The sequence below is a fragment of the Tiliqua scincoides genome, chromosome 13 (assembly GCF_035046505.1).
Source record: "Tiliqua scincoides isolate rTilSci1 chromosome 13, rTilSci1.hap2, whole genome shotgun sequence".
Taxonomy (NCBI): Eukaryota; Metazoa; Chordata; class Lepidosauria; order Squamata; family Scincidae; genus Tiliqua; species Tiliqua scincoides.
Genome location: NC_089833.1, coordinates 549630 through 568055, shown reverse-complemented (window position 1 = coordinate 568055; position 18426 = coordinate 549630). Strand labels below are relative to the sequence as shown.

Here is an 18426-nt window from a genome sequence, read left to right as displayed (position 1 = left end):
ACGCTTCTCTTCTTGCACCTTTCTAGTTACATGAAGAAACCACTGGGTCCGCCTCCACCGTCATACACTTGCTTTCGATGTGGAAGACCCGGCCATTATATCAGGCAGTGCCCAACCTATGGGGTAAGGGACAGAAGGGGAATTGGGGAATTGTCTTGCTTTCCATTTTCTCTTTTTGTTTCCGGCCATCTTTCTGAAGGGTAGCATCCCATAAGAGTGCCAAAGTGTTGTGAGCTCATAGTATCAGGAGGAGGGTATGTCTTGCCAAAGGAGCCTTCCTAATATTTCTGGCCAAGTTTGGGTTGACATTTTAAACATCTTACATGGAATTCTTTGTGAAGCTGCACCACTAATCTGTTTAACGTCAGGGGTGTAGCAATGTTGAGTTTTCAAAACATGCTGAAAACCACATGCTTTGGAGTGCTTTGTCCAAATGTAAGTGGGGGTGGGGAGCGTCTCGAGATTTATCATGATAACCTACTTCTAAGCTGAGATCCAAAGACAGAGTTGAGATCTTTGTGTTTTTTTCCACTCCCTTCAATAGGACAAAAGCTTTGAGTCAGTTTCCAGGATTAAAAAGAGCACGGGAATTCCCCGAAGTTTCATGATGGAGGTGGAGGATCCAAACACCAAGGGAGCCATGCTCACCAACACAGGGAGATTCGCCATCCCAACTATTGACGCGTAAGTATGTAGGTCTCTGAGGAAATGTTGCCTGTTAGGAGACGTGGACCTCTCTGGAGCAGTGTTTCTCACACGTTTAGCACCAAGACCCACTTTTTAGGATTAAAATCTGTCAGAACCCACTGGAAGTGATGTCATGACTGGAAGTGAAATCGTCCAGCAGGAAAATGAACATTTGTGTCATGCTTTTGGAGCATACAAAGCACTTCACACACTTTTTTTGAGGTAGCCACTGGCTTTGTTTGCGGAGTCCTGCTTTGTGTGGGATCTTATTCCAGCTTGAAAACTGATGCTGTCATAGAAGGGAGAAATATGCTCCAGGTGGTCCTGCTTGAGGTTTCCTCCATATGCACTCTGGGGAGGTCTTAGAAAGTGTCTCTCTCCCTGTCTTCCAGGATGTGCTTTTCTCACAGTAGATGAAGCAAATAATGAAACGAAGAAATAAAAAGTTAGTGAAGGTCTTTATTTGGTTCACTGTGCAGCAGTGGTATCCACACACATCCATTTGCATTAAGATAAAATGTTTTAAATTACTGAATTAGGGTTTCCAACGTTTATTAATTTTGACTGGTCACTCTTATGGATTTTTAAAACATTTCAGTGGACTGATCAGATGGCAATTAGAAAAATATATTTTTAATACAGTACAAAAGCCCCTTTATAAAAACCCTTAAAAAGTAGGCACTATCTTAAGAGTCCCTGAGAGAGAGAGAGAAAAGGAAATATGCATACGTGTCATTTTACATTAGCTGCATGTATGCTTCTTGCTTATGAACTCTGAATTTTATTCATTTATTTATTCATTATTCATATTTGGTCAATGGCTTGAGGGAAATATGTTCCATGAATGAGGTAATATGTCTCCCATTGAGTGCAACCCTAAAGTGGAAGAAACTGACTTGGCCTCATCTGCTCATGGCCTGGAGTTTGCCTAGAGTGAAAAGACCTTGTAGCATCTTCAGGACAGATCTGTTTCAGCCACAATTTACAGGCCACTTGTTAGATGTCATCCAGCCACTTGGGCTTCTCAGTTTGCTCTTTGAGACAAACGAGGCTCTGTTGAAATGGTGGTTTTCTTTCAGGGAGGCCTACGCCCTTGGGAAGAAGGAGAAGCCCCCTTTTCTGCCGGAGGAGCCATCATCCTCTTCTGAAGAAGACGACCCGATTCCAGATGAACTGTTGTGTCTGATCTGCAAAGACATAATGACTGACGCTGTGGTCATTCCCTGCTGTGGAAACAGCTACTGTGATGAATGTGAGTGCCCTGCCCTTGTGCGCAACTGCCTGCCATGAGGGTGAAGAGCGGGGCTGGTCAAGTTACCCCCCATAATGTGAAGGGAGAGCTGGGCAGTTGGGCTTGCTTTCCTCGTTTCAGGTGTTAACTTTCAGTGCAGTTGGAAAAGGCAAGAGCCACCCGGGGTTTTAATCCACAGACTTTTTACTGTGTTCTGTCTTTGACACACAGAACTCTTACCTTTCACTGGCATTTTAAAATATTGTCACATTACAATTGAGACCTATTGCCTGGTCCCCGAAGTCCTGCTCTGTTGTATTTCCTGAAGCAAGAACATGTTTTTAAGGGAGAGTTGGAGGCCTTGGTGTCGGTCTCTTAACTTGCTTTCTTTCAGTGCCTCTTCATTGTGGCATTTACATATTTAGAGACTGGCTGACTGCTGTGAGAAATCTGCGCATTTAACCTGTATTGGGTGTACAGGCATGTGTGTGGTGCCGTTCCAAGATATCCGCAAGTTTCACGTGGTGCTCTCTCCTTTTCCTTCATAGGTATCAGAACATCGCTGCTAGAATCGGACGAACACACCTGTCCAACCTGTCATCAGACAGACGTCTCTCCTGATGCTTTGATTGCCAACAAATTTTTACGCCAGGTGAGTTCAGATCTAGCTGCCTTCAAGCTCTTCCTGGCTTTGAGTGTGCATACTTGTCTGCCCACTTTCCTTGAGCTCCCTTTTTACCTTTGCTGGGCAGATACCATTGGAAAGCTATAGAAGGAGGAGAGTGGGCTGATTAGACTTGGGCCCTCTGGTGTCAACCATATGCCTCACCCCATCCCCAGGTGTCTTCAGAAGGACGACGTGGACAGTCAGCACCTTTGTAACTTTGTCACCAGTGCCTAGACCACCAGCCCCATCTCATGCAATGAACCAGACTGGGTTTTATTGCTGAAGCAAGGAGGCAGTGGTGCAGTCCCCAGAAGTTTGGCTGATGCATTTCTCTCCCTTGACAATTTTCCATCTGTAGGCAGTGAATAACTTCAAAAATGAAACTGGCTACACCAAGAGACTCCGCAAGCAGTCCCAGGCACCCAGACCAGCAGTTCAGCGCAGTGCGCCTTCTGCACACAGACCAGCGCTGTCCAGGCAGCAGGACCCCCTCATAATTCCAGCCACTTCTGTCCCTGCTCACACTGCTGCATCCCTCGCACCGTTGGCTCCAGGCCAGTCAGTGTCTACCTCGGCCACATTGTCAGCCAGCCAGGCATCTGTGAACACCTCTTCTGGAGAGGTCTCGGCATCCCTATCCATGGCGATTCACTCTGACAAGCCAGAAGGATCTTTCCGGTAAGCCTGTTTGCACACACGGTCCCCAGGACAGATGCAGGACTGACTGCTTTGACTTCCTTTCCATGTTCTTTCCTGGGTGCCAGTGGTGCTGCGCATGGCCAGCAAAATGGCTGTCTCCTTGGATAGCAGCAAGCCAGCCAAACATTTCTTTCTTTGGACCTGCTGAAGACTTTAATACCGGAAATGAATGTTCACATTCTACAGGACTCTTAATGTCAAATCAAGCCAGTTCAAACCAAGGGCTTGCTTTTTGCCTGCTCAAGCGTGTTCTTGGAACAGTGGTACTTAAGTGTTGAATGACTGGGATCTCAGCCTCCAGGGCTTGATTTATTTGCACATTGGTTTCTTGTTCTTTTAGGGTGTTCAGGGCAGTGGTCGCCCCAACACCTCTGAACTAGATTAGCCTGATAGGGTGACTTGCCTTAAAGTCTCTGTGAAAGCTTTGAAGCTGGGGATTTTTGACTATTTTTATCTCTTTGGAAAAAGTGAGTCTCTTTGGAAATTCCTTCTGCCCCTCTTTCTCTAGGGCAGGGGTGTCCAAACTTTTTGGCAGGAGGCCCACATCATCTCTCTGACACAGTGTTGGGGGCTGGGGTAAAAAAGAATTAATTTACATTTCAAATTGAATAAATTTACATAAATGAATATATTAATAGAACTTATTAGATGGAACTTATATGAATGAATGAAGGTCTTGCGTTAGCTCAGAGTCTATAAAAGACCTTGCACAAAGCAAGGCTGAGCTTTCCTTTGCTACCACTGCTGCATCACAGATGTGAAACAGGAAGCAGTGGAGGGAGCCCTCATCCCACAGCTCACATGAGAGGTTGAACAGTCACCTTCATGCTGAGAGCAGTTGTGTCGGACCAGTGTGGGATCTAGCAATTCTCCAGAGGCTCATTGGAGACTGTGGGCTCCCCGTGGACCACATTGGACGTCCCCAAGGGCCGCAAGTGGTCCCCGGGCTGGGGTTTGGGCACCCCTGCTCTAGGGCATAGAAGAAAGCAATGGCTTCCTTTTTCCGAGTATCAAATCTGTGTTGCTGAATTAAGGTAGCTACTAGTAAAACACTTGCATCAGGCGCTGGCTCAGTTTAGACAACCTTTCATGCCATAGTTTTGGGTAAAGAGCGTTTCTGGTAGAGGGGATTAAAAACAATAAGATGTTTCTTTAAAAAATGTTTAACAATGTGGATGTTGCAGCAAATTATCGTTGACAGTGGAGAGGGCACAAGGGGTGGGGTGGTTGGGAAGTTCACAACCTGATTCTTAGTCCTGGCTTGGAGGATCATCTCAGCTGAGCTGCTGGATCCAACTGGCCTGAGGTTTAAAAGCCTTCTAGGATTTCATAAAAGTTTTCAAACTGTAGAGTGCTCAGCTCACATGAGCTCAGTTTTTGTAAGCATTGTTGTCTCTGCCTTCTGAATGTTCCTCATGTTGCTTCAAGGAAGTTCTGGTACCAACTGGATTCTGGTGCTGGTTCTACAGCAGCACACTCTGAACTTCAGCTGTGCTGGGTTACAAGTACACCTCAGGCCCTACCTGAGTACAGGCAGGGCTAGAAATAGATTAAAAGCAGCTGGAAAGCTATAGGTTAGAGCAGGGGTGTCCAAAGTTTTTGGCAGGAGGGCCACATCATCTCTCTGACACTGTGTTGGGGGCTGGGGGGAAAAAAGAATTAATTTACATTTAAAATTTGAATACATTTACATAAGTAAACATAAATGAATATATTAAAGATGAACTTATATGAATGAATGAAGGTCTTGCAATAGCTCAAGTTCTATAAAAGGCCTTGCACAAATTAAGGCTGGCTTTGCTGCTGCTACTGCATCACAGATGTGAAACAGCAAGTTGTGGAGGAAGCTCACGAGAGGTCAGACAGTTGCTCTCACGCTGACAGCAGTTGCATCAGGCCAGTGCGGGCTCCAACAAATCTTCGGAGGGCCAGAGGCTCATTGGAGACTGGGGGCTTCCTGAGGGCCACATTGAGAGACCTCGAGGGCCGCATGTGGCCCCAGGGCCTGGGTTGGACACCCCTGGGTTAGAGCCATAGCACAGCTGCCTTCCAGGTATACAGACCTTACTTCAGTGGTTCCTAAACTTACCTGGGTCATGATGCCCCCTGCAGCCTCCTCAGCCAGGTGCTGCCATCTTGGATTTCACAAAGTCTTGCAAGAACCAAGATGGCAGCACCCAAATCTCACAAGATTTCATGAGATCCGAGATCTGAAAACGCTTGAGGGAACAGGTAGGAGGAGTCACCAGGGACATCTGGCAACGCGCACTTTGGGAACCCCTACCTTATTTAACTTTGAACCCTTTGCCTTGTAGGGAAAATGCTTCCAAAGCTTAAGAGTTTCCATGGTGCTTGCTTGCCTCTTTTCCTGTTTTCTAGCGTCTAGGGAAATGGTTCTCAAACTTTTAGAACTCACTTTTTAGAATGAGAATCTGTCAGGACCCTTCGGAAGTAGTGTCATGACTGGAAGTGACATCAGGCAGGAAAGTTTTTAACAAACCTAGGCTGCAATCCTACCCACACTTACTCTGGAGTAAGTCCCATTTACTATCGTTGTTAAAAGCATATACAGTGGTGCCTCGCATAACGAAATTAATCCGTTCCGCGAATCCTTTCGTTACGCGAAATTTTCGTTGCACAAATCACGTTTTCCCATAGGAATGCATTGAAATCTAATTAATGCGTTCCTATGGGCAAAAAAGGTCAAAACGAAGTCAAATTTGGTTTACAAAGTGTTTATTACGTGCTCTTTAAAGGCATACATACTGTACAGAGGATTTCTAAAATTTGAAGCATACACGAAATTTTTAATTTTTAAAAAATTCGTTATGCAAAGCATGGACCTAAAAAGTTTTCGTTATGCGAAGCACGGACCTAAAAAACTTTTCGTTATGCGAAGCAAGGCCAGAAATTTTCGTTATACGAGTTACCAAACTCAATCGAAAAACTCTTTCGTTATGCAAGTTTTTCGCTGTGCGGGGCATTCGTTATGCGAGGCACCACTGTACATAGTAGCCTGTTCAAAGTACAGATCTGTAATATTTCACCAAATGCAGTTGCATAACATCAAGCATATATTTAAAATAAAATATTAAAATGAATGGGGACCCATCTGAAATTGGCTTGCAACCCACCTAATGGGTCCTGACCCACAGTTTGAGAAACAGTGGTGTAGCGGAAGAGCCTTTGACAGATTGCTCTGCTGCAAACAATAAAACAGGAGCAGAGGTAGCCAGAAGGTTTCACAGCCATTCCCAAGCAGGGACTTCTCTGTTTGCTGTATAGGTCTTAGATGTGGAACTGAGAATCCCAGAACTCTTCCCTTTTGCATGGGTGTGTGAGAGACACTGTTTGAGAAACCCTGATCTCGGGTATTCAAAATATGACAATTTCTTGGAATTATGCGATGGTGTTCAGGGACTCACTCTTTTGTGTTTCTTTCCTGGACATGGCTAACCTTGGCTTTTTCTGTTTCACTCCAGCGAGGGCGAAAGTCTTGGACCGGCTGCTGCTCTAGTGGCTGCCCCAGAACACTCCAAGCCGCCTTCCGCACTGTCTCTCAATGCTGTATTGGAGGAGAAGGTAAACTTTGTTTCAAGGCCTGTCTTCGTTTCTGCCCCTCAAAACCGCTGCATCTCACTCTCTTTCTTTCCTTCCTGAAGGGCTTCCAGGTTCCAGTGCTTGGACAACCAGCCTTGCCTGGGCAGCTGGGCTCTCATGGGCATTCAATACCCACCATGGGTAAGTTGTGCTCCTTTTTGCCCTGGTAGTTGCTGTTTTAAATTGGCACCTGTGCCCTCATTAAAGGCCATGTTATCTTTTCCACACAGGGCAGCCAATGAGAAGCAACCCTGTCCGGTCTGCAGGCAGCAGGTCAGGCTGGGAACCGTAAGTACATCCCCAGAACGTTTGTTTTTGTACTCTTGGGTAGCAAGTTTAGAATGTGACAAGCTCGGTCAATAAGAGTTTGTACCTGCAGAGGGAGGTGTTTTGTTGAAAGGAAGCACCGACTGCTACTGGAAGGTCTCGGGTAAAATGTATGGTCGAAATCTAGTTGGGTTTCACACACGATGTTGAAACTATCACTGGGCTGAAGCAGGTGGGAAGTTGTTGCTTGCAGCTCAGAGTCAGGAGTGGGGCTGGAGAGAGCACTTACATTCCCAGGGAGCAGCATTAAAACTTTTGGAGGCAGTGTCAAAATGTTGAGGTACGCACCAGAGACACAGTCAAAACACTCTAGGCCTTGGCACCAGAGGTTTCTGGCCCAGGCGGAGCAATGGAGTCTTGTCATAAGATGCTCTGTGTGATGAGTGCCCTAGAAACGTAGCAGAGCTTTGGAGTGAGATCAGCAAGCGTGTGGGAATGCTGCGCAACTTCCTCTTCCACCTGGAAGCTGTAGAAGACGAGTTTGTGAGTGGAAGGGCTGGAGGAGGATACTGGTGTCGGGCAGAGCCTTGTGTGTGGCAGGGAGGGCCCCGGGGAAAGCTGCAAGTGCAATGCAGGGAGCCAAGGGACAGTTTTGGCCAGAGAAGCATTGAGGCTGGGATGGGCAGCTAGTGCAGAGGGGTGCCATGTCCGTTTTCACGTTCCTCTCTTGCGAACCAGGGACAAGTGTAACACTCAGTGACAAACCGTGTTTTTGGGTTTCTTTAGAAGTTCAAACCGAGGACGCCCGCATAGTGACCGCACACAAAGGACTCAGGCCCCAACACTGCCAGCCTCAACACCAGTCTTTGTGCCGGTGCCGCCACCTCCCCTGTATCCTCCTCCTCCTCCCCACGCACTTCCTCTTCCACCGGGGGTGCCTCCACCACAGTTTCCTCCTCAGTTTCCACCTGGTCAGCCTCCACCTGCTGGTTACACTGTCCCCCCTCCGGGATACTCCCCAGCTCCAGCAAACATATCAACACCCTGGGTACCAACACCAGTGCCAACGGCTCACTCAAATGCCATCCCAACGACACAGGCACCTCCTTTATCTAGGGAGGAGTTTTACAGGGAGCAACGGAGACTGAAAGAGGAGTAAGTATTTGGCGCTGAATGAAGTTCCGTTATATTTCATTCTTCTGTTTCAGTAGAACGCGTTTGCCGTAAGCAAAAATGACATATAACGTGATATTTCACATGTTGGATTTCACAACCAAGAAAAATAACCCTTCCTATACAAAAGCCAGAAAACTGTAATGCTAACAGAATGCCATGAAACATATTTGGGGAGTCTGCTGGTTGTCTCTTGCTTTTTTCGCATTGTTGCTTTCTCATTTGCATGCTGTGTCCTTGTGTTCGAGTTGGGTGTGATTCTCTTAATGTCGTCTGTAACAACCCCCACGTGTGCTGTATCACGATGTTTCTTCTGTTTTCTAACAGGGAAAAGAAGAAGTCCAAGCTGGATGAATTTACCAATGATTTTGCTAAGGAGCTGATGGAGTATAAAAAAATCCAGAAGGAACGCAGGCGTTCTTATTCACGGTAATTCTTTTTATTTTACTGATATAAAAAAGCAGAGTGGAGGGGTGGGGTACAGTTCAGTGCCTGAGCATGCATTTCACATCCTGAAGCCCCCAGACTCGGTCCTGAGAATTGCTAGAGGTGTGTATGGTGATGGGGATATGCTTGAAGGACTCTGGGTAGTAGGTGTGGGAAAGACTCCTGTGCCTGAGACTTTGGAGAGCTCTGTCCTCTTGCACACGGACTATGTGATTCACAGGACTGATGCCTAGAAGGACCCAGGCTTGCAGGTACCATCCAGCAGCTCAGCCTTGGTACAAATGGCAACTGGTGGGAGAACACCCAGGATCCCCTCCCAGTATTCTCAGGCAGCAAACATTTGGGGTTGATTTTCAAAACAATCTTATCTTGACTGTGTGGCTGAGGGCCTAATGTGAAGAGCTGGGCAAGTGACTGAATGTATATAGAGTTCTACAACCGAACAAATGTGTGGCCATAGCCCAAAGAACTGTTGTACGCCCAGCAATGGTCTTGCAGGGCTTCAGATGTTTTTCATAAAGAGGAGCTGTCATAGCTGCTAAGTGAAATTTTAATTTCTGAAACATTTGGAGTTCTGAAAGCAATTTGTGGTGCAGCTTTTGAGAAAGAGTGAGAAGGTTTTCTTGTGGTATTTTGGTAAAGCTGTGAGTTTGGACAACTGTTTGGTGGGTTCATAGGAGTTGTGTAAATTGTGTCCTTCTAGCTGTTTGGGTTGCAAAGGATTCTGAGACAGAAGATGAAAGCTGTGTGCCTCTGCCAGGCCATGTAATCGGCATAAAAACACCCCCTGATGTTTTCTTGTCCTTGTTTCCTAAGGTCCAAGTCGCCCTACAGCGCATCGTCATATTCCAGAAGTTCCTATTCCTATTCCAAGTCAAGGTCTGGCTCATCCCGGTCTCGATCATACTCTCGGTCGTTCAGCCGCTCCCATTCTCGTTCCTACTCACGATCACCCCCGTACCCACGGAGGGGCAGGGGAAAGAGCCGGAATTACCGCTCTAGGTCAAGATCCCATGGCTACCATCGGTCAAGATCCAGGTCTCCCCCATACAGAAGGTATCACTCGCGATCAAGGTCTCCGGTATACAGAGGACAGTCCCCAAATAAGCGTCCTGTTCCTCAAGGGGAAGGGGAAAGGGAGTACTTTGGCCGATACCGAGAAGTTCCACCTTATGACATGAAAGCGTACTACGGCCGATCTGTGGACATGAGAGATCCCTTCGAAAAGGAGAGATACTGGGAAACCTACCGAGAGTGGTATGAGAAGACCTACAAGGGCTATGCTGCTGGAGCCCAACCCAGACCTCTGCTGAACAGGGAGAACTTCTCCCCGGAGCGATTTGGTCCTCCTGGGCCTCGGCGAGAAAATTCTCCTTACATTCGGGGCCGCAGAGATGATTACCCAGGAGGACTTGGCCATCGGAATCGAAACATAGGGGGCGGCTACTCTGAAAAGTTGCCAGGCAGAGGAGAGAGTCACAGCATGAAAGACATAGCGAAGCTGAAAGAGAAGGAGGTTGAAAACCCACCGGGAGATGGGAAGGGAAATAAGCACAAGAGGCACCGGAAGAGGCGGAAGGGCGAAGAGGGTGAAGCCTTTCCCAGCACAGACCTGCTGGAAGGCTCACGGAAGCCGAGAGACCCTGCCCCTGGGGGGGAAGAGAGCAAACCCGACCCACTCTTTGTGCTCCCCAGCAGGGACGATGCAACCCCTGTTCGTGATGAGCCCATGGAGGCCGATTCGATGGCCTTCAAGCCTGTTTCTGACAAGGAGAGGAAGGAGAAGCCGAAAGCCAAGCCTGAGAAGGCCAAGCGCAAAGTGGAGAGCACTGCTGTGGTCAAGAAGGAAGCACAGGCGAAGCTGCCTAAGGCACCCCCTGAAAAAGCAGAGACTGAGCACGAAAAGTCCCCCCGGACAGAGCCCCTGCTGAAGAAAGTGAAGGAGGAGGTGCCCAAGGCAGAGGGCAGCAAGTCCCTGTCCTCTCAGAAAGAGGAGAAGCCACGGAAAACTCACCCCCGAGGCTCCAAAGAGCACCCTGAGGTCAGGTCAGCAAAGGAGGAGAAGGCCAAGAAGGATCACCCCAAAGAGGTCAAGCAGGAGAAGCCCTCGAGCAAGGAGGAGAAGGCCAAGAAGCCCGTGGACAAAAACAAGCCTGTTGAGGCCAAGCCCGAGAAGAGGAAGCGGAAGGCTGAGGAGAAGGTCGAGAAGGACCACGAAGCCATGACACTGAAAGCAGGCAAGCAAGAAGGGGCAGAGCCAAAGCCCTCACCCAAGGGAAAAGCGGAGCCAGAGGGGGACCGAGCCGAGAGGAGCCCTGAGAAGGAGAAGACGGTTTCCCCTGTCCCCCCAGCAAAAAAGATCAAGCTGAACCGAGAGACCGGCAAGAAGATTGTTGGCACCGAGAGCCTCCCACCCGCGAAGGAGCCGCCTGCTGAGAAACCTGAACTCAGTAGCAGCAGCAAGGGGAAGCCCGAGAAGGCCAAAGGCAAGCCGCGAAGGAAGGTCCCTGCTGCGGAAGGACCTGGCTCCACGCTGGTCGACTACACCAGGTATCTGGAAAACGGCTTCTGGCCTACTTGTCTTGTGCTGGACTGCAACTGGGCAGGGTGGCAGGTGGCAAATTGGAACAGCTGGGTTTGGGCAGCCTGGATCAGCCTTGTGGACCAGCCGCGTTGCTATTGATGACCCAGGGCAGCTGCCCTCTGTTCAAACCCCGGAACTGCATCAGCTGAGGGGACTTTCCAGTGGACTGGAGCGTGGGCTTGAGTGGCTTCTTGGCACCTGGCAAATTTAATTTTCAGACTTTTGCTCCTGGTGCTTTATACCAACATTCACTTTGCTTTGGGTTAAGGCATTGGTGTCAGCCTCACATTTCTTGGGGCTCTCATATCTTCAGTTGCCTCTCTAGAACTGGTCTTCTACCTTATTTGTGCCACCACCCCACTGATCCTACCCATCCCTGCCCCTGTTGCCACCCACCCACCCTGCCCCTCTTGCAGATCCTTGCTGATCCAAAATTGTGCACCCAGTGTCTACTGCGCGAGGCTGGGCCACCTTTGTAAGACCAGACCCCACCTCTACCGTGCATGGCCACCAATGAAATTGTATGCAGAGTCTCACAGGCAAAGGCCTCTCTCCTCCACTGCTGTCTTCCTGGTGAAGCCATGGAAGCCAGCCATTTTTGTCTCTGTAGGTGGCCATGACTTCACAGCCCCACTGCAGTTGCAATACTCAGAACATAAGAAGAGCCCCACTGGACCAGGCCATAGGCCCATCTAGTCCAGCTTCCTGTATCTCACAGCAGCCCACCAAATGCCCCAGGGAGCACACCTGATAACAAGAGACCTCATTCTGGCACCCTCCCTTGCATCTGGCATTCTGACACAGCCCATTTCTAAAATTAGGAGGTTGTACATGCACATCATGGCTTGTAATGCATAATGGATTTTTCCTCCAGAAACTTGTCCAATCCCCTTTTAAAGGCATCCAGGTCAGATGCCATCACCACATCCTGTGGCAAGGAGTTCCACAGTCCAATGTGGTAAAGAAATATTTTCTTTTATCTGTCCTAACTCTTCCAACACTCAATTTTAGTGGATGTCCCCTTGTTCTGGTGTTATGTGAGAGTGTAAAGAGCGTCTCTCTATCCACTCTTTCCTTCCCGTGCATAATTTTGTATGAGGCATTAAAGATCACTGTGTTCAGGTTAAAGAACACTGATCTAGTTAACATGTTTTATCATCCATTCTATCCTAATGGTGGGTTAGAAAAGTGACGACTGAGGATGTTTTGGTGGCTCTATTTCCAAAGCTATGGAATATTCTCCCTTAAGAGGTCAGGGGAGCAGCCTCTTGGCTGGCTTTTGGAGAGGTGGTGAACACGTTGTCATCGTCTTTAATCATGCCTTTGGCCAAGCCGACTTTTGTCGCTGGGATTCTTTAACCCACAATTCTGTTCTTCTCGTTTATGTGTTATTGCTTATATTGTGTGTGTGTGTGTGTGCACCCTTTTCTAAATCATATTGAATTGCCAAGAAAAGTGATGGAGAACCATTTAAAATGTAGAGAGAGAAATAAATGGCCAGTTGTGGGTTATTAGCTTTAGCACAATGAAAATAAGTGTGCACACCTTCAGATTGGGAAAGAAGCCTAACCAGTCCCTTGCTCATATTTCCTTTCTTTCTTGCCTTCTCAGTACGAGTTCTGCTGGAGGCAGCCCCGTAAGAAAGTCAGAAGACAAGCTGGATACCAAGCGAACTGTCATCAAGACCATGGAAGAGTACAACAATGACATCACGGCCCCTGCTGAAGACGTCATCATCATGATCCAGGTGCCTCAGTCCAAGTGGGACAAGGATGACTTTGACTCTGAGGAGGAAGACGTGGCCACAGTGCAAGTTCCTTCTGCTGTTGGGAAGCCTGCCAGCGTTATAAAGAATGTCAGCACAAAGCCATCTGCCTCCACTAAGCATGAGGAGAAAGAACCCGAGCCTTTGGAGAGGAGCCAGAGAACCACAAAGGAGTCTGGACGCGAGAGCTTGCAGCCTGAATCCAAGAGATCTAGAAGCACGACCTCGAATGAGAAAGGGAAAGCCAAGGATCGGGAGCACACTGCCTCCGACAGAGACTCTTCAGAGAAAAGGAAGGGGGGCACCCAGCCAGAGAAGGAGCCAGGAGCTCCAAAGAGTGGCACTTCTCACTCCTCCAAAGAGAGCCGGCCCTCGGAAAAGCATGACTCCAGCCACGGGGCCTCTGCCAAGGACTTTGCTCCCAACTGGGACAAAAAGTCAGACCATGACAGCAGCAGAGACCACTTGGGTTCAAAGCGAAGGGACGAGAGAAGTGAGCTCACCCGGAAAAAAGTCTCTCCTTCCCACAGCAGGGAATCTGTTGCCTCTGGGCAGAAGAATAAGCCGCGGGAGGAGCGAACGGACCAGCCCAAAAGGGATGCCGGGGACTCCAAAGGGAACAGCTACAGCAGCCCTCCCAGGGACCGCAGGCAGAATGACCACAAAGCTACCTACGAGTCCAGGCGCTCTGCCGAGCAGCACAAGTCCCAAGAGAGAGGCTCTGGCAAAGAGAGAGAGCGGGAAAAGCGCCTGTCGTCTGAGAGCCGGAGCAACAAGGAGAGGACCACAAGTGGGAGCAAGCCATCCTCACACCGGCGCTGCTCGCCGGAGGCCCGAGACCCAGGGACGGTGCCGAATGACAAAACCACCGCCAAGCCAAAGCCACCGCCCAGCCACTCCTCACGGCTCTCCTCTGATCCGACAAGAGAAACAGACGAGGCCGCATTTGTGCCAGACTACAACGAAAGCGACAGTGAGAGCAACATGTCCGCCAAAGAGGATTCCTCCCCGGGAAGAGCTGCCCGGGATGGGAAGGACAAGGCCGCCGCTGCCGAGAAGCAGCCGCGAGAGACGGTCGCTGCCGCAGCGCCGGCCACCCAGCCTAGCGGGACCCAGAGCCCCAGCAGCCCCAGCGTCAGCCGCAGCCAGAGCCCCTCAGAGAGCCAGGGCCGCAGCCGGAGCAGCAGCAGCAGCGCCAGCTCCGCGGACAGCCAGGACAGCAAGAAGAAGCGGAAGAAGAAGGAGAAGAAGAAGCACAAGAAGCACAAAAAACACAAGAAGCACAAGAAGCACGCCGGCCCCGAGTCGGACGCAGAGCGGAGCCACAAGCACAAGCACAAGAAGAAGAAGAAGAACAAGAAGAGCAAGGACAAGGAGAAGGCCAAGGAGCGTGATGACCCCAAAGCCGCCACGCCCGCCGCCGCTGCCGCTGCCACTGCCGCCGTCTAGGGGCCTGGACAGCCTCACGGAGGAGTCCGTCGCCTGTATGAAGTTTGTTATGATGTGTACACGACGAGAGCCTTGTAAATAATGCCACGACCGGCCCTGTGCTGCACTTACACAATTGCTGCTTGGTTTGATTTTTACATCAGAGCTTTATAAAAAGTGAACATTTTGTACAGACTTGTGAGTTGTGACCATGTAATATGGGGGGAGGGGTGGAGGGTCTTTTTTATTTTAATTTTATTTTGCTGGGCATCTTATTTTTAACCACCGTTAAATTAGTTTTGGGTGGAGTTTACTGTACTGTGAAGATTTTCACATTTAAAATTTTTTTAATTGCCTGTCAGCAAAAAAGGTGAGGCTGATCTCGGTTCTAAGCATTGGCCGGAGGACTTGCAGAATGAAATGACAGCCTGTTCTGTTACTTTTGGATTACAACAATAAACAATTTTCAATACACGAATCGGTGTGTTAGAGTTGCAGCGAGGAAGGGAGTGAGGTTCTGTCTGATGGGAAGTTGCTTGTCTGCAGCTGTACTCGCAGGCCACGGCCGGTTCTCCTGTGTGCAAAACAGGGAGTGCCTGTTCCATGCAAAGGTGGCTACTGAGAAGCTGGGGGCTGCCACCCTGTTTGAAAAGGGTGGGGTGGCTCTTCCAGAAGCCCTGCTTTCACCCCAAGCATGTGTGTGTGAAGATCTGACCCAAGTTAGTTGAATGTTTCCTGGTCCTTATTGGATCTTGTTAGACTTGTGGGTGTGTCTGGGACCATAAGAGTGTGGTCTTGATTTGGAGAGAAGGGATTTCAGAGAGCCTGTGTGTGGCCCTAGGGAGAGGGTCAGAGAGACTGACCTATTGCCAGTGTTACATGAGACTGCCCCATTCAGCCGGTCCTCAGAGAGACTGGGTGTATGTACCTGACTCCTGCAATGACCTCTGCACACTTTTCTGTGAAGCAGAGAGTTAGTGCTGAGCTGTGCTGCCCAGAAGGTAGCATTGCTTTAGAAGACGCACACCCCAGTTCTGAGGTTTCAGAGGAATTGCTTTAGAGGGAAATGGCTTTGTTTTTCTAACTTGGCCATTTTATACCAACTGTGCAGTCAGTTATGGGAGTCTCAGGCAAGCTGTCCGATGGCCATAGAATAGATGGGCTCAGTAATACAACAGCCCAAACTCAAGGTGAGCTGAGCACTCCAGATAGGACAGGCAGAGCAGATTGCCATGCTGGGGCAGGGGAGAGCCTGCAAATGCCCAGGGTAGGCTCTGGAGAATGGCAAACTGATATTCTCAATGGAACATTTTTGTTTTTGTTGCTAGCTATTTGTTTTTAAAATGTGTGGCCCTCCCATCCCAGCATGGACCCAAGGTGGCGTGCAAGAAATCTTGTAAGAAGCACAATGAAAAACCAAAATAGCAGCAGCTAAAACAGCATAACCAAGAGAGCTGTCAGCTGATTTAGAATTTAAAAACAGAACTTGTGATGGTCTGACAATACATGGTGGGAAATAAACTAACCAACTGCAGTTCCAGGGGGTGGGAGTTCCGAAGGACAGAGCCACCAGTGGAAAAAGACCCTCATGAGTTGGTGGTCACCAGAAGCAAAACCTGTCAGAGAGCCTCCCTGATAGATCTTGCTTGGATGGGCAGATTCATGTTAATTTCGGACCAGTTACAGAAACCGTTTGGGTTCAGGATTTTAAAGAAAAGTGTACGTTTTGAATATGGGAAGGCTTAATGCTTCAGGGTTCATCCATACAAGACACTGAATTTCAAAACCAAATTTGCAGTCCTTCAACATTTCTATGTGAGGTGGTGCTGTATTCTGAGTGCAGTTTCATTTTTAAGGATACGCACTGAGTGATTTTGTATTTGATCGTTACTCAGAAATGGGATTCCACCACCACTAAAGAGAACTCCAAGAGAACTCAAATTCTCTGCTGAGAATATTCACTGTCACTAGTGTTTTTGATGGAGGAAACCAGGTGTGTCTTATCACAGTTATCCAACTGGCCAGTCAGTGCCCTTTTTATGTGTGGCATGCAACAGCTTTGTGTGTATTGCTTGTCTCGTGCCGCCTTGCAGATTCCTAACCCTTTCCTCCAGTATGTCGGCCAATAGCAGCTCAGCTTGCCATGGCTACCGGTTGTAAATAAGCATCAGTGTAGACTATAGTGTAGATTACTACGTGGGGAAGAATTGGTGGCTGTGGCACATGTCAGGACCAGTGGTGCAGGGGAATATAGCGGTGAGCTCCTGGCAGCCAAAGGCAGGTAGTTGAGCTGATGGTGAAGTTCAGGGCCTCTCAGAACAGGCAGCATCTCTGAAAGGACTTTCTGTTTGAATGAGGAGGCTGAGTGATGGGATGATTAGAACCAACCAGCTTATTATTAACACTGTTTGTATACGGCTTTTGGACAAAAAGTTCACAAAGCCGTTTACAAGCAAAGTCAACTAATTAAATGGCTCCTTGTCCCCAAAGGGTGATGCAGAACACCCCCAGCAAAATGACACTTTGCTGGGGCAAAGAGGAACGGTTACTCTCCCCCTGCAAAATAGGAGCACCAATTGAAAAAGTGCCTCTTGCCCCATTAGGGGATAAGCCTTTTTTAGCCTTTATAAGATGAACTTCTCAGAATCAGCTGTGGCTGAAAGTGCCACCGGCACCACCAGGAATGCCATACACACACCCTGGGCTCAAATTCTTGGGCCGGTTTTGAGGTGGAACAAGAAAGCCCAGGTCTCTGTGCCTTTGGTCAGGGTTGGCTGGGTAAATATGCATTCACAGGCACAAGATTTCTAAAAGCAAATGGCAGTGTCTCGGCTGGAGCTGCTCCAAAGGGGGGCTGCCATCCTGGACCGATCCACTATGAGGGGCAAGTGGGAGCTTTCTGTCAAGTTCAAAAGGCAAGTGGGAATCTGCTGTGAAAGTCCAGCAGGCTTGTGTTTAATTTCAAAGGCAAAGCCTATGGAATGAGGGGTTTTGTTGTACGAGGTTAAACCTCAGTCATCTTCAGGACACTTGGGCGTTAGTAGCAACCAAAACAGACAAAATATGTTCTCCGGGTTTCAAAAGATATAATCAGCTTCAGAGGAAATGTCCTGCTGCCAGGCTGCTGGTGCTCCTCTCCAGGGCCTTAAGCATCTTTGGGATACAAGGATCACCCAAGTGGTTGACATGATCCCAGATAAAAGGGATGGGACACCCAATAGCGAAGCCTTGGGCAGTCACCCTGGCCGCTTGACCACAGATCCCTCCTTACTGAAGATAAGAGAGGCCAAAACACCTATGATGTCTTGCCAGCTTTGCTCATTGCGACATAAACTGGAGCCAACCTTTTTGGATGCATTAATGGTTTAGGTGGTGCAAGTGGAGCATCCGTTGGGAATAAAACCCCTGTTTTTACATAGTGGCGGAACTTGACCAATACAGCCAGGCAGAGAAAGAGAGCAAAAGCTGTGAATTCTGTGGGCCCTTCTTATCTACAGATTTGAGTATCCACGGATCCTGAGCCTGCAACCACAGGGGGCCTCAAAGGGCCTCCTGGATATAGCTGGAACACTTCCAGTCACATCCAAAGGTGTTCTGAGCCATGGAGAGGCTGTGCACAGCAGAACCCCTCCCAGAAGTTGCCAGTGCAAACTGGAAATGGCTTTTGGTTGTGTCCGGGAGGTCGTCTGAGGAAGCTGGGAGGCTGGTGCATCCTCCGGAAGGCCACGTGTGGCCTTCAAGTGAATAACTGCAGTGCCGCCGCCACCCCCATGGATTTTAGAAGGCATGATTTTTGTAGCCACAAGGGTTCCTGGAACATATCCCTGTGGATCCTGGGGGCCCACTATGTATCATTGTCGTTTTGTAGAGCATAAGTG

General features: G+C 48.8%; 1 protein-coding gene across 1 annotated transcript in view; it reads left to right on the top strand.

Annotated features, from left to right (window-relative positions):
• The window catches only part of RBBP6 (RB binding protein 6, ubiquitin ligase), a 31758-nt gene extending 16732 nt beyond the window's left edge, over positions 1 to 15026 (top strand). The window contains exons 6-17 of the mRNA XM_066640331.1: positions 27 to 123; positions 545 to 684; positions 1767 to 1939; positions 2467 to 2570; positions 2944 to 3263; positions 6767 to 6866; positions 6947 to 7025; positions 7115 to 7172; positions 7938 to 8306; positions 8652 to 8753; positions 9588 to 11321; positions 12967 to 15026. Coding sequence (XP_066496428.1) covers positions 27 to 123; positions 545 to 684; positions 1767 to 1939; positions 2467 to 2570; positions 2944 to 3263; positions 6767 to 6866; positions 6947 to 7025; positions 7115 to 7172; positions 7938 to 8306; positions 8652 to 8753; positions 9588 to 11321; positions 12967 to 14569 — 4879 coding nt within the window. The 3' untranslated portion in view covers positions 14570 to 15026. The remainder of the gene's footprint in view (positions 1 to 26; positions 124 to 544; positions 685 to 1766; positions 1940 to 2466; positions 2571 to 2943; positions 3264 to 6766; positions 6867 to 6946; positions 7026 to 7114; positions 7173 to 7937; positions 8307 to 8651; positions 8754 to 9587; positions 11322 to 12966) is intronic.
• Positions 15027 to 18426: the final 3400 nt, after the last annotated feature.